At 56.2% G+C, this 18,669-nt stretch overlaps 2 protein-coding genes across 31 annotated transcripts in view; one reads left to right on the top strand and one right to left on the bottom strand.

The window, feature by feature from the left end:
• LOC102125944 (guanine nucleotide-binding protein G(I)/G(S)/G(O) subunit gamma-10-like) overlaps window positions 1-11,720 on the bottom strand; it is a 45,019-nt gene extending 33,299 nt beyond the window's left edge. For 10 of the 14 annotated variants that reach the window (XR_012418754.1, XR_010578348.2, XR_010578347.2 and 7 more), the window contains exons 1-2: window positions 11,290-11,720; window positions 10,427-10,512 (exon numbers count right to left, since the gene is read on the bottom strand). The gene's annotated coding sequence lies outside the window, so the exon portion shown is untranslated. Of the gene's footprint in view, window positions 1-3,277; window positions 6,679-10,426; window positions 10,513-11,289 lie in introns of those variants that run through there. The other 4 variants (XR_010578346.1, XR_010578345.1, XR_012418755.1 and 1 more) reach the window with 4 other exon arrangements.
• The window catches only part of TRIOBP (TRIO and F-actin binding protein), a 78,107-nt gene that overhangs the window by 37,620 nt on the left and 21,818 nt on the right, over window positions 1-18,669 (top strand). For 10 of the 17 annotated variants that reach the window (XR_012418752.1, XR_010578343.2, XM_045363663.2 and 7 more), the window contains 3 exons: window positions 3,995-4,072; window positions 6,245-6,382; window positions 17,472-17,528. Coding sequence is in view for 14 of the 17 variants with exons in the window: in XM_045363663.2 (XP_045219598.2) it covers window positions 3,995-4,072; window positions 6,245-6,382; window positions 17,472-17,528 (273 nt within the window). In the remaining 3 variants the exon portion in view is untranslated. Of the gene's footprint in view, window positions 1-3,994; window positions 4,073-6,244; window positions 6,383-11,886; window positions 12,130-17,471; window positions 17,529-18,669 lie in introns of those variants that run through there. The other 7 variants (XM_074003821.1, XM_045363670.2, XM_045363671.3 and 4 more) reach the window with 3 other exon arrangements.

Genomic DNA, 18,669 nt, shown 5'->3' with positions numbered 1-18,669 from the left:
ATTTGCAGATAAGGAAACTGACGCGCAGGGTGAAGCCACTTGCTGGTGGGGCATGGGCGAAACCCAGATCCGCTCAGTGCAGACCACACTGAGGCCTCAAGCAAGATGCTCTGGCCAGGGCCTGCTCCCCTCCTGGCTCCACCATACCTGGTTTATGTTGTGTCTGGTGGCACACACCTGACCCCACCTGGGACTATAGCCAGTGTGGTCATGCCCCTTCCCCTGGTGATACCCAGGTTCCTGAGTCCAGGACAGCCTCGCTTACCCTCTCTGGCCCCTACAGCTCTTCTCAGACACAGAGAAGGGGGTGCATCAATGCTCACTGGGTTCAGCTAGCTGCCAAAACAGGCTGCTTAAATGAGGCTCGTGTGCAAAGTGGGCCCAGCGCCGGGCACACAGTAGGTGCTCACCCTTCCCCTGCTTCAGTGGTACTTTGGTGCTGCCTTGAAGCCCAGAACATTCTTTATCTGAAGATGGTGGGCAGGGAGGGTCCTGGAGGCCAGAGTCCTGCACCCTGGCAATAGCTCATTCGGAGGACGGCACGTGGTTTTGAACACTAGCCTCTCTCCCTCTGTAAGATGGTCCAATCACTTCTCTGACGGGCAGCACTGGGGTGCTGTGGGGGTTCCTGCTTGTTTCTCTAAAGCCTCCTCATCTCGCTGCAAAGTCCGCTGCCACCTCCCCCAGGATGAGCAGGGCTTCCAGGCATCAGGGTGCACCCCATGCTGGGCCCCAGGACCTTGCCATATGTGCCCTAGGTGGATAGAAGGCAGTTGCCACTTGACAGATGAAGAAACTGAGGCTCAGACTCCTTAGGCATTTGCTGGGGGTCACACATGCATAGGTTGTGAGAAATGAGATCAAAGCATCCACTCCAAAGTTTGTGCTTTTATTTCTTTGTTTTTTTTTTTTTTTTGAGACGGAGTCTCGCTCTGTCGCCCAGGCTGGAGTGCAGTGGCCGGATCTCAGCTCACTGCAAGCTCCGCCTCCCGGGTTTACGCCATTCTCCTGCCTCAGCCTCCCGAGTAGCTGGGACTACAGGCGCCCGCCACCTCGCCTGGCTAGTTTTTTTTGTACTTTTTAGTAGAGATGGGGTTTCACCGTGTTAGCCAGGATGGTCTCGGCCTCCCAAAGTGCTGAGATTACAGGCTTGAGCCCTATTATTTTTTTTGAGACGGAGTTTCACTCTTGTTGCCCAGGCTGGAGTGCAATCACGCAATCTCGGCTCACTGCAACCTCCACCCCCTGGGTTCAAGCTATTCTCCTGCCTCAGCCTCCTGAATAGTTGGGATTACAGGCATGTGCCACCATGCCTGGCTAATTTTGTGTTTTTAGTAGAGATGGGGTTTCTCCATGTTGGTCACGCTGGCTTTGAACTCCCGACTTCAGGTGATCTGCCCACCTTGGCCTCCCAAAGTGCTGGGATTACAGGTGTGAGCCACCACACCCGGCCTAAATTTGTACTTTTAGCCACCAGGTCACAAAGCTCCTGAGCCCATGGGAGGACTGGAGAATCCTCTCCCCTGTATTTCCGTGGCTTTGATGAGTTGACCCTCTGATCAACTCAATGCACGAACATCAGAGAAATAGGGATAAGTCAGCTCGTCCTGCCCTCAGGTTGCTGTCAGGCTTGTTGGGAAGGCACACAGACCACAGGCAGCTTGAGGAGGACACGGTGCTGTGTCCCGGGGCCTGCTGGTGCTGTAGGCCGGCCAGGTCAAGAAGGAAGTGGGGACCCAGTTAGAAAGATTCTTCAGTGTCATGGTGAAGCTCAGGGTTCTCAGGAGGCTGGGAGATGGTGGCTGAGAAGGGATGGGAGCACTATGTGCTGAAAGGCATTTCACAGATGACAAAACGAGGAACCACCAGGTCCTGCCAGGGCTCCAGCTGCTCCTCTCTATGAAAATCCTTGGCTTGGCACGGCCAGGCGCGGTGGCTCACGCCTGTAATCCCAGCACTTTGGGAGGCCAAGGTGGGCGGATCATGAGGTCAGGAGATCGACACCAGCCTGGCTAACACGGTGAAACTCCATCTCCACTAAAAATACAAAAAATTAGCCAGGTATGGTGGCGGGTGCCTGTAATCCCAGCTACTAGGGAAGCTGAGATAGGAAAATGGTGTGAACCCAGGAGGTGGAGGTTGCAGTGAGCCGAGATCTCTCGCCACCACACTCCAGCTTGGGTGACAGAGCCAGACTCCATCTCAAAAAAAAAAAAAAAAAAAAAAAAAGAAAGAAAGAAAAAGAAAATCCTTGGCATGGCACTCAAGGCTGGTTTCCCTTCCTTCCACTCCGGATTTGACTCATTGGTGCTGAGCTGGCTGCAGGGCCTGTGAAGATATATCCCTGCCTTTGCACGTGCTCTTCCTTTCCCTCTTCAGCCACCAAACGCCTGTTAATTGTTCAAGCCTTAGGTCAGACGCCCTGCCCTGAGACGCCTTCCCTGAACAGTCACTCCTAGCGATGGTTCCCTTCTGGGCTTGGCAGTTTTGCTTCCATATGTCCATGCAACATCCATCTAATGGGGCTGTAATTTCCCCAAAAGCTCCACAGAAGCAGGATCTCTGCCTGCTTTATCTCTGTAACCCTGGCTGTGGCCCAGGGCCTGACATAAAGGAGGGGGCAGCTCAGTGGATGCATGCAAGATGGAGGACAGAGGGGTTAGTGGGTGGATAAAGGATGAATGGAGGGTGAATGTGGGAATGGGTGATGGATCAATGATGCATGTTGAATGAATGATAAATAGACGCCTGTTGGATGTGTGTGTTTCCATCTACAGAGTCTTTTCAGAGTATTTCACATTAGGTTAGAGATTTCACATATAAATACATATCTCCAGCCGGGTGCGGTGGCTCAAGCCTGTAATCCCAGCACTTTGCGAGGCTGAGACGGGCGGGTCACGAGGTCAGGAGATCGAGACCATCCTGGCTAACACGGTGAAACCCCGTCTCTACTAAAAAAGAAATACAAAGGCCGGGCGCGGTGGCTCAAGCCTGTAATCCCAGCACTTTGGGAGGCCGAGACGGGCGGATCACGAGGTCAGGAGATCGAGACCATCCTGGCTAACCCAGTGAAACCCCGTCTCTACTAAAAAGTACAAAAAACTAGCCGGGCGAGGTGGCGGGCGCCTGTAGTCCCAGCTACTCGGGAGGCTGAGGCAGGAGAATGGCGGGAACCCGGGAGGCGGAGCTTGCAGTGAGCTGAGATCTGGCCACTGCACCCCAGCCTGGGAGACAGAGCGAGACTCCGTCTCAAAAAAAAAAAAAAAAAAAAAAAAAAGAAATACAAAAAAACTAGCCAGGCGAGGTGGCGGGCGCATGTAGTCCCAGCTACTCAGGAGGCTGAGGCAGAATGGCGTAAACCCAGGAGGTGGAGCTTGCAGTGAGCTGAGATCTGGCCACTGCACTCCAGCCTGGGCAACAGAGCGAGACTCCATCTCAAAAAAAAAAAAAACCAAAAAACAAAAAACATATCTCCAGTGTTTCTTGAAATATCAAAAGATGTAGAATCTCTGGGCCCGTCTTCCCATGGCAACAGCTGTCTGGATGGGTGATGATGGATAGATGAATATATGGTGGTGGTGGATATATGATGGATGTTGCTTAGGTAATGGATGGATGAATGCTAGGTGGAATATGGATGGATGTGGCATGGATGGATGAATGTCACATGATAGATGGTGGACAGATGATGGAGATATGGATAGATGGATGATGGATGGAGAGAGGGATATATAGGTATTGGGTAAATGGATACATGATGGATCAATGGAGAGTAGATACATGAATGGGTGATAGACAATGGATGCTGGATACATGATAAGGGTGAGTCATGTGGGATAGACACTGGATGGTTAGATGGATACATGGATCTACTGATGCTGGATGTTAGATGGGTGTTGCATGGACAGATGATAGAATGGATGGATGAGGTGGACAGATGCATGCACTCTGGAGAATAAGTTAGGCTAAGCTGTGTTCTTTTTTTAATCTCCAGTTCCAACCAGAGGAGCCTGAGGAGTCAGAACCAAGCAGAGGCCAAGACCCCTTGACTGACCAGAAGCAGGCAGACTCGGTAGTTGGGTCATGGGCACGGGTACACATGGTGGGGAAGGGAAGGGGAAGCAGGTTGGAGATGGGCTTCATTCCTCAGAAGAGCCCTGGAATCATCCAGGCCAAAGTTGGCTTTCCCATGGGGCCATCTGTGTGCATGGTGGGGCCTTGAGGAAGGAGCTCTGCAGGAGCCACCTTCTGGCTTGGGGACCTGGGTAGGTGGGCGGTCCTGGGGTCAGAACCCTAGGCCGTGCTTCTCATTTGCTGGGCCTGAAAAGGTCAATGTCTTTCCCTGGGCAAATGACGGTTTGGCCCCAGTGGTCTCTGAGGGAAGAGATCCTTCCGGTTTGAGACGGCCAAGCCAGGTCGAAAGAGCAGGGCTTCTAGGAGCATGAGTCAGAGAGCTGAGGATGTGCCCACAGTCAGCCGGGCCTGGAGGGTCTCCAGGGTCCTGGAGGCGGGAGAGATATATGCGGGGGTGGGACCCACAGATGCTGCTCTGCGGCCTGGCTGCAGCTGGTGAACACAGCTCTGCCTGCCCCTCCCCGTGACCTGCCAAACAGACTGTTCTCGTCACCCTCAGCCTCCAGAGAGGTGAGATCAGAGTTGAGGGCCATGGGGCAGCAGGAGGTGGGGGAGGAGGAGACAGACTGTTTGGGGCTGTGTTTTCTGGTCCTGCTCTTCCCCCTGCTGCCTCCTGAAGAGCCAGGTGTGGCAGGGAGTATCCGTCGGGCAGCCTGGAGCCCCCAAATTGGGCCCTGCCGTGAGTCAAAGCTGGGGGAATTTTGCCCAAACCCTCACTGTGCAGATGAGGAAATGGAGGCAGGGGAGTCGTCCCAGGCTACACAGTCAGTGGCTAGCTGTACTGGGACTAGAACCCAGCCCAGGAACCACCCAGCGCTCTCTCTGCACCTCCACCTGCCCCCCACCCAGGCTGCTCCCGTCCCTGCCCTGATTTCTTGCGTGGCTTTGAACGGCAGTGCTGTAATTTTGAGGGGTCCAGTATTCCCATCTGTGGAATGGGAGGGGACAGGGGATGCTGGTCACTAAAGGTGCTGCCAGCCCTCCCAGGGGCTCTGACAACTTTGCTCTTCCTCTTTCTGGGCTATTTCTTCATACTTCCTAGAGCCAGAGTAGTGAACGGGGAGCAATGCAGGGGTGCCCCTCTAGTCTCCATGAAACGGGCCTGGCACATCAACGTGGAAAATATCTCAACCTACCCCCACCCCTAGGCAGCCTTGACTGGTCAGAACTGATAACCACCTCATTTATGCATCATTCACACGCACTCAGTGAGCACCTTCTGTATACCCGGGTGTGGGTCACAGGTGAGTTGGAGCACCATCAAGGAGTTCAGTCAAGTGAGACAGTTGCATGCCTGTGGTCAGGGCTGTGATGGGAGATGTGGTAGCAGAGTCGGGGGCACCCCTACCCCCAAAGCCCTCTTGGACCTGTGCTTTGATGCTTCAAGTTCCGCTTCCAGACAGTGTGCAGATTCCAGAGCAAGGACACCTGGGCTCTCTCCTACCTTCCCAGTAACCTGCTATGTGTGACTTTGACAAGTGCCTCTGCTTCACTGGGGCCTTGGTTTCCCCAATGAGGACGACTCCAAAGAGGGAGCATTTAGGGGCTCTGCTGGGCGTGTCTGTAGAAGTCCACAACTCATCCCTTTTGCTTAAGCTGGGGTCACAAACCTAACGCCCTGAAGGCCAGGCAGGTAACAACAGTGAGAAGTGGGGGGACGAGGGCACTCGTGTGACTCCTCAGTTCCAGATAGCTGTTGCCATGGGGAAGACGGGCCCAGAGTTTCCACATCTTTCGATATTTCAAGAAACACTGGAGATATGTATTTATATGTGAGATCTCTAACCTAATGTGAAATACTCTGAAAAGACTCTGTGGGTGGAAACACACCTGTGGTCTGTACCCCTCCAGCTGGCGCCCGTGGTTTGACTTTAGGGCAATGACGCGCACACCTTCAAGGGTGCTGAGCCCTGGGAGCTGCTCAGTCAAACACGACGTAGTGAGAACAAGTTAACCGGCTCTTGTCTCGGCAGTTCTGGGAGGAAAGAAAGATGGGAACCCTGGGGCTCCGTGGAGGGGGGCACCACAAAATGGGCAGGGGAGGCTGTAGCCAGGGGGGCCTCCATCCCACCAAAGGGACCTGGGGCCAACACTGGACCCTGTTTGACAGGCAGACAAGAGGCCAGCAGAGGGCAAGGCTGGGAGCCCGCTCAAGGGCCGACTGGTGACCTCATGGCGGATGCCCGGGGACCGGCCCACGCTGTTCAATCCGTTCCTGCTGTCTCTGGGGGTCCTCAGGTGGCAAAGGGTAGGCTGGCTCCAGTGGGGGCTGGAGGGGTGAGGGTGGACAGACATGGGGAGGGGAGGGAGGAGGGGGTTGTTAAGCAAAGGAGAGAGAGTGGGGGCTGAGGAGGAGGCAGCTGGGGCCCTCGCATGACAGGAGAGGTGGGGGCAGAGCTCTTAAACTCACCCTGGTCTCAGCAAGCGAGTGGATTTTCCACTTCCGGGGCAGGCTTGGGGGCTGCTTTCAGCTTTTGGAGTGAGGGGTGATGGAATAATCTACACAGCTGAAAGCTTCCAGTCAGCAACCTCCTCTCGCCAGCCCTGGGCCAAGGGGGAGCCAGGTATGGGGGAAGGGAGAGCGGGCTTACAAGTGGCTCTGGGATTACAAAGTGTGTCTCAGACCTGGGCCTGAGCCAGTTTCACAAACATCTGGCGTTACGTAACCCATCCCCTGCCCAGAGAGGTCTGGAAACACTCAAGCCTCTGGCTAGGTTTTCCATAAGGGCAGGGAGCTGAGACCCGCTCCCTCCCACCCCCTTCACAGCAGGACAGAAGGGGCCTGGCCATCTCCAGCAGCCACAGGCTGGCTCATGGGGTCTCTTCTCTTGGTGAGAGGCTGACGCTCTTACTCACCGCTGTTGGCGCTGCGTCCAGCACTAGGCTGGGCACTACAGAGACAGTGTGCCCATTTTACAGATGAAGGGACTGAGGCCCAGGGAGGTGAGCTGATTTGCCTGAGGTCGCACAGCTTGGGGTATAAAGGAGCTGATTTTCCTCATTCTCAGATGAGAGAAGGGTTGCAGCCAAATTCACTGAGCCTCGGTTGCCACATCTGTCTATTAGGAAAAAGTCTGTGGAGACTTAAGGCTGCAGAGAGGGCTCAGGGAGATCAGGATGCACGGAGGTTGCCGGGCTGCTGTTAAAACACGAACTTTCCCATCCATTTCAGAATTTCCTTTTTTTTTTTTTTTTTAATTAAGAGGGAGTCTAGCTTGATCGCCCAGGCTGGAGTGCAGTGGCGCCATCTCAACTCACTGCAACCTCTGCCTCCCAGGTTCAAGTGATTCTCCTGCCTCAGCCTCCAGAGCAGCTGGAATTATAGGTGCGCGCCACTGCACCCGGCTAATTTTTTGTATTTTTAGTACAGACGGGGTTTCACCATGTCGGCCAGGCTGGTCTTGAACTCCCGACCTCACGTAATCCGCCCACCTCAACCTCCCAAAGTGCTAGGATTATTGATGTGAGCCACCACGCCAGGTCTTTTTTTTTTTTTTAATTAAGATGGAGTCTGGTTCTATCTCCCAGACTGGAGTGCAGTGGCACCATCTCGGCTCACTGCAACCTCCGCCTCCCGGGTTCAAGCGATTCTCCCATCTCAGCCTCCTGAGTATGTGGTATTACAGGTGTGTGCCACCACACCTGGCTAATTTTTGTATTTTTAGTAGAGACAGGGTTTCACCACGTTAGCCAGGCTAGTTTCTAACTCCTGACTTCAAGTGATCCGCCCACCCTGGCCTCCCAAAGTGCTGGGATTACAGGCATGAGTCACCCCACCGAGCCCAGAATTTCCTTTCGCTGCTCTTTGGGTGAGCAGGCAAGCACGGTTATCTGAGTAGTGTGTTGCCTCTAAGCCATGGGCAGGAATTACCTTGTCAAACTAACTAAAGGTCACCAACACACAGCACGTCTGGCAGGAGGGGGCAGGTAAGTCCTTGGTAGATCGAAGGAGGAGCGAAGTGGGGAAAGCAGTCTGGGGTAACGATGCTGGTGATATTAACCAGCACTTATTGTGCGCCTACTACATGCCCAGCTCTGTGTTCACTGCCTGGCTCACCTAATTGCGTTTCATCCGCACTCCCAGGCGCAGTTAGACTCGTACTGTCCATTTTACAGACGACGAAGTGACGCTCAGAGAGGGAGGGTCACTTGCTCCAGGTCACACAGGGAGCAAGGGGCAGAACAGAACTGAGATTCAAATCCTGCTCTGGCTGACCTCAGAGCCCAGTGCTTCTAACATGCCCCCTAAACCACTGCCTTCACATCCTGATCTCTCTGAGCCCTCCTGCGGCTCTGGGAGTCCCCATAGATTTTCGCCATTAGAAAGATGCGGCAACTGAGGCTTGGTGAGTTTGGCTACAGTGGTTCTCTCATGTGGGAGTGAGGGAAATGAGGAGCAAGGGATGGAACTGCCAGTGGGGCCTCCCAGTTACACAGAGCAGATTTACACTTCTCTTGGGCTGAAGCAGTGAAATTAGCCCAAGGCCAAGAGCCAGAAAGCCTGGCGTCGATTCTGGCTTGGCCCCTAACTTGTGTGCCCTGCTCTGAGCCTTACCTCATTATTCTCAGTAGAGTAACAGTTTGAGACTGGATAAACTCAAAGTTCGGTAGCTCTGGTCTTTGCCAGTTTAATAACTCACTCCTGGGTCCCTGAGGCTGTGCCGTCTCTGACCTGCCAGGATGAGTTGTGGTTCCTTCACCAGTGTATTCATTCATTCGACCCGTGCTTATGGAGGATGTACTGTGGGCCTAGGCCCTACGCTGGCTTCCAAAATGTAGACAAAAAACATTCCAGCCCTGGCCACTGGAGCACAATTAGGTGAGGACGCTGACATGTAACTGATGAGAACAGTGTGGTCATCACTTTAGTGGGGAAATGTACGGATGTAGGGAGCACTGGGCCAGCAGTTCCTAAGTCTGCTGGGGACACTTTGGCTTCCTTTGGCCTGAGACTTGAAGGAAGAAATTTTCCAGGCCAACAAGCATTGGGAGGGGGAAGGAGGGAGGGGGAAGGGGAGAAATAAAGAGAGAGAGAATCAGTGTGTGTGTGTTGGGGTATAGAAGACAGGAAGAGAAGTGTTCCAGGCACAGCAGAGAACATTTGCAGTCAGGGGGTAGAAGGACCTGTCTTATTCTGGGAATAAGGGAGGGGGAAGGGGAGAAATAGAGAGAGAGAGAGAGAGAGAGAGAGAGAGAGAGAGTGTGTGTGTGTGTGTGTGTGTGTGTGTGTGTGTGTGTGTGTGTGTTGGGGTATAGAAGACAGGAAGAGAAGTGTTCCAGGCACAGCAGAGAACATTTGCAGTCAGGGGGTAGAAGGACCTGTCTTATTCTGGGAATAAGGGAGGGGGAAGGGGAGAAATAAAGAGAGAGAGAGAGAGAGAGAGAGAGAGAGAGAGAGAGAGAGTGTGTGTGTGTGTGTGTGTGTGTGTGTGTGTTGGGGTATAGAAGACAGGAAGAGAAGTCCAGGCACAGCAGAGAACATTTGCAGTCAGGGAGCAGAAGGACCTGTCTTATTCTGGGAATTCCTAAATTCCTAGTAGTCTAGTGTTGTATATCTTTTTTTTTTTCTGAGATGGAGTCTCGCTCTGTCGCCTAGGCTGGAGAGCAGTGGCGTGATCTCCCCTCACTGCAACCTCCGCCTCCCAGGTTCCAGCGATTCTCCTGCCTCAGCCTCCGGAGTAGCTGGGATCACAGCCACATGCCACCACGCCCGGCTAATTTTTTGCATTTTTACTAGAGATGGGGTTTCACCATGTTGGCCAGACTAGTCGAACTCCTAACCTCAGGTGATCCACCCTCCTCGGCCTCCCAAAGTGCTGAGACTACAGGCATAAGCCACAGTGCCTGGCCTCCAGTGTTGTGTATCTCTTTGGTTATTTATTGTATTTTGCAAAATTGACCAAAGTATGTGTCTCTCCAGCCTGTCCAATGTGAATCTGGAAGGCCAGGATGACAGGCAGGAGTCAGGTTGTGATGGTTCCTGTCTGCCTAGAACAGGAATGTAGCACTGATCTGTCAGCATTGGTGATGTGTGGAAGAACTTTGAGCAGGGAAGTGGTCTGGTCACTGTGTTGAGGGTATTGGGGGGAGTCACAGCGGCCAGAAAAGCCTGGAGGAGGCTGGTGCTGTTAGGTGCTCAGGGCACTGGGCCAGGACCCTGGTGGTAGGTGAGGTCTCCTGCATGTTCATTCATTCTCCCAAGGACTGACTGCCTGAGTGAGGTGCAAGGGTAGGGGAGGAAAACTCAGCCCGGGGTGCTAGAAGGCCAGTTTCTAGAGTTAGATGGACTTACCCTTGGCCTCATTCCTCATGGTGGAGAGACTCCTGGCAGCAAATGCTGGGAAAGAACTTCAGCTCCCTGGGCCTCCATTTCTTTATCTGCAAAATGGGAATAGTAATTATAAAAGCAATAACTTTTTTTTTTTTTTTGAGCCGGAGTCTCACTCTGTCTCCCAAGGTGGAGTGCAGTGGCACAATCTCTGCCCACTGCAACCTCCGCCTCCTGGGTTCAAGCAATTCTCCTGCCTCAGCCTCTCACATAGCTGCATTACAGGCACCTGACACCACGTCCGGCTAATTTTTGTATTTTTAGTAGAGATGGGGTTTCACCATGTTGGCCAGGCTGCTCTTGAACTCCTGATCTCAAGTGATCCACTCACCTTAGCCTCCCAAAGTGTTGGGATTACAGGTGTGAACCACCCCGCCCGGCAAGAGCAATAATTTTTGAACCCCAAATCGAGATGGCAGAATAACTGAAATGGCAATTATTCCAAGCTTCCCTGCCTAAGGATAGCTAATGAGGGATAAAGAGGTTGTCCTAGGTGCCTTACTTGAATTAACACTTAATCCTTCCAGCAACCTCATGAGGTAACAGCATTACCCCATTTTACAGAGAGTGAAATTGGGCACCGAGAGGTACCTGCTTAAGATAACACTAGGTTGTAATCCCCGTGCCACACGAGCTTCCTAGTGCATTGAGCAACCAATTCCACCACGGTCCCTCCCCACCTGCAGGAAAAGAGCATCTAACAAACGGCCCAGGGTTCTGGGAACCTGAGCGACGGGTGCTCGCCCACACCTGAAAAACCCAAAACCAAAAAAGGCCCATTTGTGAGGAGTGGGTATTGGGAAAGACCCTGCCATCCAAGAACTCACTTTGTGTCCAGCTTACTCGCTAGGAATTCCGCCTCTTCCTGTGCGACCTCGGGCAAATCGGCTCACCCCTCTGAGCCTCCGTTTTCTCATTAGCAAAACGAGACCTCCCTCCCAAGTCTGTGGTGAGGACGAAAATCGACTCTTGGCGAGTGGGACCCGCTGAGTAGTTAGTACAGAGTGCTTTGCCCCGAGCCCCGCCAAATCTAGGCGCCGAGCTCTAGCGGACCCATCGCTCCGAGGCCGGGGCGGGAAGCGCAGCCTGGGCGAGGCGTGCCACGCCCGGCCGCCCGCATCCTCCGCCCCCACGCCATGGCCGGACGGAGTCACCTGCACGCTGGGCCCTTCCTTCCTCCCAGCGCGCCCGCGGCCCGGGCCCGCCCGCCCTCCGGCCGCCACCGCCCTCCCCTCCCTGCGGCCCCATCCGCCGCCCCGCGGTCCCGCCGCCCTAGCGCGCCCGTCCCGTCGCGGCAGGTCCCGCCCCCGGCCCGGCCCGCGCTCCCATTGGCCCGCCGCGGCCCCCGCCGCTGTTTGTCTCGGCTTCCCCGCCACCCATTGGACCGCTCGGGTCCTCCCAGGAAGTTTGAAAAAAAAAAAAAAAAAAGTTTTATGGGCGGATGGAAGGGGCCGGGACCGCGCCGGGGAAGGGAAGGGCCGGAGGCGCGGCGGCGGGCGGCCGAGAGGGGCGGCGGCGGCGGCGGGGTCCCCGCGCCGCGGAGCCCGGCCCGAGAGCCGCGTCCACCTTCCTGCCTCCTGCTCCCGCCGCCCTGGGGCGCCGCCATGACGGTGAGTGCCCCCGTCAGCCGCCCGCGCCCCAGGCCGGGAGGAGGGCGACGACCCCAGGTAGAGCCCAGCCTCTCCCCTCCGGGGCAGCCCCCTCCTCATTTCCCGGAGGCTAGAGGAGGGCTGGGCCGGAAGATGGGGCCACCTCTGATGCGCCGGTCGGCCAGACCGGCCTCACCCTTCCCGTAGGCTCCTCCTCGCCTTCCCTCGCCCACTCAACCCCAGAAGCCCAGGCGACCCCGAGGGGACGGAACGACCCGTCCTGGGCGCCCCCTCCTCACAGTTGCGGCACCAGTAAAGGGTGGATTCGGGGCGACCCTTTCCCACCTCTCCTCCAGCCCCCTAGGCAAAGACCCGATACCCCAAGGCGGCCAGGGGTCCCAGGGAGGAGCGGAGGTGGGCCTGAGCTCGGGAGGGGCGCTCCTGGGCGCGGATGGGTCGCGCTGACCCGGGCCTTGGCAGTCCGGCCCCCCGTGTGGCCAGTGGCCCGAGCTCGGGTGGGCTAGAAGGGTCCGGACCGCCCCACCCACAGCCCGGGAGCCAGTCCCGGGACCTCTGAAGCGGCGGGGTACTACGTCCTCCCGGGCTTGCACTTTGCAGCAGTCCTGGGCCTTGGGACAAGCCTGCTAGTCTGGGTAGGGGGCACGATGGCAGGGGTTTGCCTTTGTCATGGGGGTGAGCTGTACTCAAGCCCCATCAATTACCTGTGCCATAGTTAGCATATTGAGTCTCACAGCTGGGTTCACTGGACTCCCCACTTCACAGCCGGATAAACTGAGGCTTGGGGAGGGGCGCTGGTGAGTTGCCCGAGGTCACCCCAAGTATAAGGGAAGGAGTAGCTCCTTTCCCGGTCCTTCTGGCCCACTGACCGTGCTGTTCGGGAAGGGAGGGGTGGGGCTGCTTTTGGTTTCTGGCTAATGCTTCAGGGAGCCTCTGACAGCCCAGTGGCCTTCCTGGGGGAGGATGAGCAGGGTGTGTGTGCGCACAGGCGCCAGTAGTCGTCTTTCAGGGGAGTGGAGACCCTTTGGAGGAGTGGGCTGGGCTGCTGGGGGGCGTAGCACGCCTAGCCCCTGCCCTGTGAGTGTGATAGCCAGACCGCCTTGCCTGGACTTCCTCGCCCTCCTCCTGGACATCCTGCCACCTCCCTGCTGGCCCTTCCTGTCGTCAGCAGCCTCCCCTTCCCTGTCAGGAGCAGAAGGGATGTGGGGGGAGGAGCTGAGTGAGTGTCCTGGGGCCAGGAGGAGAGTGGTTGCTGTGCCCAAGTGCCCACCACCTGCCTGCCTGGCCCTTAGCCGTGTGCTTTCACGTTACCAGATCTGAGCCTTGAAGGTTGGTAGTAACATCTTCATCAAACAGATGAGGAAACCAAGGTGTGGTGAGGTGAAGTGTCATGCCCCAGGTAGCTTAGTGAGTCCCAGGCTGAGCCAGAATTTGTGTCCAGGTCCGTTCCAGCTTTCTTTCACAGTTGCCTGTCCTGGGGGCAGCATGTTCTGAGCAAGGGTAAGGCTGTCAGAAGCAGTGTGTGGGGTGCTTGGAGGACGGACAGCACGTCCCTGCTGGTGGCAGGAGCCTTCCCGAGGGAGGTGTCCTCCTGTGATTATAAGGTTTCGTCAGGTGGAGATGGACTAGCGAGGAGACAGCAGTGTGGACAGAAGCGGGTGGTTGTGTTTGAGAAGTAGCAAGAGCTTAGGATCGCCCTGGGCAGTCTCTGTCTCAGATGGAAGACAGGGTGGGAGGAGGGCCTCACTGCTAGGGCTTGGTCAGGGGCAATAGGGAGCCATGAAAGGTTTTAGAGCAGAGAGGAGGCTATGATCACCATTAATAGTGTTCAATGAGTTCATCCTGGCTGCCATGCAGACCTCAGCCTGCTCTCAGCTGGTGCTCCTCCTGTATCCGCCTCACAGCCTCCTCCCCTGGCCCCAGTGCCCTGAGTCAGGGATTCATACAGGGCAAGTGGCACAGGTGTGTGACTGTGTGAGGCTCCAGGGCTTCAGGGAGTCGGGATACTCTTCCACCCCTTTTGCCTTTGCCTGGGTGCAGCTTTACTCCTGGAGCAGCCTTCCCCCTCGCCTGCTGGGCATCAAATTAGATTTGGTCCCTTGTTTACTGTCTGTTTCCTGCAGTCCACCAGGGCAGGGGCCACAGCTCTTGGTCACAGCTAATTTCCTGGCCTAGAACAGTGCCTGATGCTTTAAAAAAAAAAAAAAAAAATTCTGCAGACACACCCTGAGCCCCATCTGTGCTGAATCCTGGTAGGTAAACAGTGTGTGGCCCTGACTGAGTTGCATCTAGTCTAGCCTGTGAAGGATAAGTAAAGGGCCTCAAAATAGTCACGGATGCAACAGAGGCCTCCGAGAGGGGCCGTGGGAGAGCAGACTGGGGCCACTGGTGGTACGGTGAGTGGCATGGACTGTGAAGGGACCTCAGAGGTGGCCATTAAACTGAGTCTTAAGGTCTGAGCAGGGGCTTGCCTGGTCATCAGAGGAGGAGGAAGTCTAGTATTTCAGGCCAAGGACATGGCACGTGTGAGGGCCCGCAGTCCTGGTGTGTTGTGATCGGCAAGGACTATGCAGTGGTATAAACACAGGCCCCTCAGCAAGGGGAGGCTAGGCTGGAAGAGTGTGATGAGGCTTCCCTGCCGTCCTGAGGCAGCTGGACTTTGTTTTAAAGCCACTTGGAGACCAGGTGTGGTGGCTCATGTGTGCCTGTAATCCCAGCATTTTGGAAGGCCGAGGAGGGGGGATGGATCACTTGAGGTCAGGAGTTCAAGAGCAGCCTGGCCAGCATGGTGAAAACTCGTCTCTACTAAAAATACAGAAATTCGCTGGGCATGGTGGCGGGCGCTTGTAATCTCAGGTATTTGGGAGGCTGAGGCAGGAGAAATGCTTGAATCCAGAAGGTGGAGGTTTCAGTAAGCCGAGATGGTGCCATTGCACTCCAGTCTGGGCAGCAGAGACTCTGTCTCAAAATAAATAAATAAAGCCACCTGGAGCCGTCCCTGGAACTGTTAAGCAAACCTGGGATACCAAGCCTTTTTGAGTGAGTCTCACCAGCCCGAGGGTGCATAGAGGGGCTGTGTCCCTGGCTAGGTAGGAGGTGGGGCCGTGAGAACCTGTCAGTGCTTCCAAAAGGCAGAAGGAGAAACTGAGCTTCTAGCAGGTGAAGAAGAGGTAGCTGGGACTGAAGAGCCCTGTACGAAGGGGCGTCGTGTGAGATTTAGATGATCGGACCTTTTGAACCTGGGGACAGGTTTCCCTGCCAGTTTAAAAACACATTGGTTGGCGGGGCACATTGGCTCACACCTGTAATCCCAGCATTTTTGGAGGCCGAGGTGGGCGGATCACTTGAGCCCAGGAGTTTGAGACCAACCTGGGAAACATAGGGAGACCCCATCTCTACAAAAAAAACAAAACAAAACAAAAACAAAAACAAATAAATACAATTAGCTGAGTGTGGTGGAGTGCCTATGTCGTCCCAGCTACTTGGAAGCTGAGGTGGCAGGATCGCTTGAGTCGGGGAGGTTGAGTCAGCAGTGAGCTGTGATCACACCGCCACACTCCAGTCTGGGCAGCAGAGCAGGGCCCTGTCTCAACCAAACTCAAATTGGTGACCTTCTATCCCCAAGGTCACTGTGTCATGGCGTTCCTGACATGGTATGTGGTGTGTCTGTACTGGGCTCTGGAGGATCACCAGGCTTCTCCTTGTACAGACACGTTCAGTCCTGTCGGAAGCTGCGGGAGGGCAGGACTGCCTCATCATTTGCCACATCAGGCAGCCAGGACTCAGAGAGGGGGATGTGACTTAGGAAGGTCACAGCGACTCCACTTCCCAGGCAGCCCTAGAGGTTTCAGCCTGACAGCCTGTCATTCCTGCCCTGATCTCCCAGCCCTAGCCCAGGGACTTTCGCCTGGGGCTGCCCAGTGGTGCCAGCTCTGTGGGCCCAGGAAGCCTAGCTCCTCCGGGCTAGGTGGGGGTTGGGGAGATGGCCTAAAAAGCACAGAAATTTAGACCAGGGAGTAGATATTTCCTCAGCAAGTTTTTCCTGAGCCTTGCTGTGGTCAAGCCCCCTGCAAGGCCCTGGGGCCACAGGAGGTCTGAGACTGAGGGGAAGTGGAGCCAGGTGTGGTCACCAATCTTCGTTCTTAGCTTAGGATCGCCCTGGGCAGCCTCTGTCTCAGGTGGAAGATGGGGTGGGCAGAATACAGAGCAGCAGGACAAATGCAGCCCCAGGGGTTCTCGGCTCTGAGCAGAGCCTCTGTCTCTCCTTACACAGGTATGCAGGGCGGAGCTGGGATGCCAACCTACTGGGTCCGCCGACTGTAGCTGTGGGGGGTTCTGGATCCTCAGCTGCCCCAAGCCCCCCTTGGTCCACTTCCTGTACCTGAGAAGGGGCTCCATGGGAGGAGGGTGGGTCAGGAGAGGTGGCCAGGCAAGGTGGCTCTGGTTTCCAGCTGCCACTGTCACCGCCCACCCCACTGAGCCACGCCACCCTCTCTCTGCACGCAACCAGACACCTTGGCCTGGTGAGGCCTCGATGTAGGGGCTGATAGGTAGGCTCAGAGCCATGGCAACAGGTGGCCACCTCCTCCCTGCCGGTGTCAGGAGCGGAGACTGCAGAGGGACCAGGACTTAGATGAGAGAGGTCTCCCCAGCAGGAAGGCAGGGTCTGGTGGTTGGCATCCACTAGATGAGCATGGTCAGAAAAATGCCGGGATGAGCAACTTCTTTATCTAGGCCTGGGTTGGGGTGCCTGCCACAGGTCCCCATGGGACATGCTGCAGCTGGCAGCCCCCAGACCCCGGGGCTGTGCCCCTCTGGGCAACACCCGGAAGGTAGGCTTGCCAGGACTGACCTTTCCCAAAGAGATCTAGGTGGGGACCAGAGGGTTTCTGACCCCAGCCTGCGACTGGCTTCACCTCCAATAGTCTCCTGGAGCCAAGGAAAGGGCAGGACTGGCGGGCCCATGGAAGGGTCTGTGGGGCATCTGGTCTTCGTCAGAGGGAGGAACTGGACAGTTCGCACAGTGCTGCTGGTCTGGACTGCCCTCTGAGCTCTCAGGGGGTCTCTATACAGGCAGAGTCCTCCCAGCCCCTCTCTCCCACTCTTGGGTGAAGGGTCGGCTGGAGAGAGGCCCCTGGGACATCTGGGTGTGTGTGCCAGCCACCCAGCCCAACTTCTCAGCTCTCCGAGTGCCACTATCAGGAAAGGGGCCAGGGCTGCCTCAGTGGCTGGGAGGCCTGCTTGGACTTGGGGGTTACCTAGGCCCTTAGCCCTCTTGGCTGGCTTCCCAGGAGCTTGGTCTCACAGGACTTGGGGATAGAGTGGGTGCAGCACACCCCCCTCAGCAGTCCCTGTTGGCTTCCTGCTGGGCCCGACTCACCTCCCTCCTCATCTCCCCACAGCCCGATCTGCTCAACTTCAAGAAGGGATGGATGTCGATCTTGGATGAGCCTGGAGAGGTAGGAGGACCGAGGCGGGAGGGGAGGAGACTGGCTTGTGCCGCTGCTGGTCCCCTGAGCAGCCCAGGAGTGGGGGTGGGGCTGGGAGGGGCAGAGGCTGCCCATCAGGCTTCTGCCTCCTGGAGCAGTCTGCAGTGTGTAAAAGGGATCACAGCAAGGGGCCGTCTAGCCCCTCACACCCAGTGTCCCATCCCTTGATTTCATCAAGGGTCTCTTGGCCCTCCCACCTCAGTAGGAGCCTGGCTGGGAGTCGAGGGTCTTGAGTGGAAGGTCTCATAGAAGCCGTCTGGCCCGAGACACAGATTCACAAAGCCTGGCCTGAGGAGGTGGGGCTCGGCGAGGGAGGCATCCGAGCCACCTCCCTCGGCTCGGGGCTCGGCTGGGGTTTCACCCACCTGGAACCACACTGGTTGAGTCAAAGCCTCCTCTAGGCCTCAGTGGCCACATCTGTGACATGGGCATAATGAATAATGGCGATTCTTTCCTGAATGGATAACAAGGTCACAGAGATCAAGCACGTACAGGTGCCACACAGCTCCTGGCACTTACTGTGGGCTCAGCTAAAGACCCTTCCCTTCCTCTGGCATATGTGTCCTTGGAACCAGCAGGGACAGTGGCCGTTTCCCCAGCTCTGTTCTTTTGGCTGCCAGGCTGGCTCCCTGCCCACATTGCCTGGGCGGGAGCGTCTCCCCACCCCTGCCCTGCATGCGCCTGCCGCTCCGGTCTGCGTGCAGCCTGCATACCGGAGAGGGCTCTGAGCCAGAGGGGATTTCATTGTGTTTCCGGCCCACATGTTTTATTCCCTCCAGCCCACAGCCTTCCCTACCCGCTGCCTGCCCGCCGTCCCTGGCGGCTGCTCTCTAGGCTCACACAAAGCCCGGCACCCCGCCAGTGACCCCTTCCTGGCCTCCCCACCCAGGGTCCCCGGAGGGCAGAGGGATTACAGGCCCCACCCAGAGCTGGCCATTACTCATCCTCTATCACAGGGTTCTGGAATGTCCGAACTGGAAGGGCCCTGGGAGTTCAGCCAGCCCAACCCCTTGGTGCACGGACAGGAGACAGGCCCACGAGGGTGTTGGTCTCTTCCAGGCCTAGGAGCACCTGGGACAGACCCAGGCTCAGAACTCAGCGCACCTGAGGT

This window comes from Macaca fascicularis, chromosome 10, assembly GCF_037993035.2.
Source record: "Macaca fascicularis isolate 582-1 chromosome 10, T2T-MFA8v1.1".
Lineage (NCBI taxonomy): Eukaryota > Metazoa > Chordata > Mammalia > Primates > Cercopithecidae > Macaca > Macaca fascicularis.
This window is presented reverse-complemented; position numbering and strand designations above follow the sequence as displayed.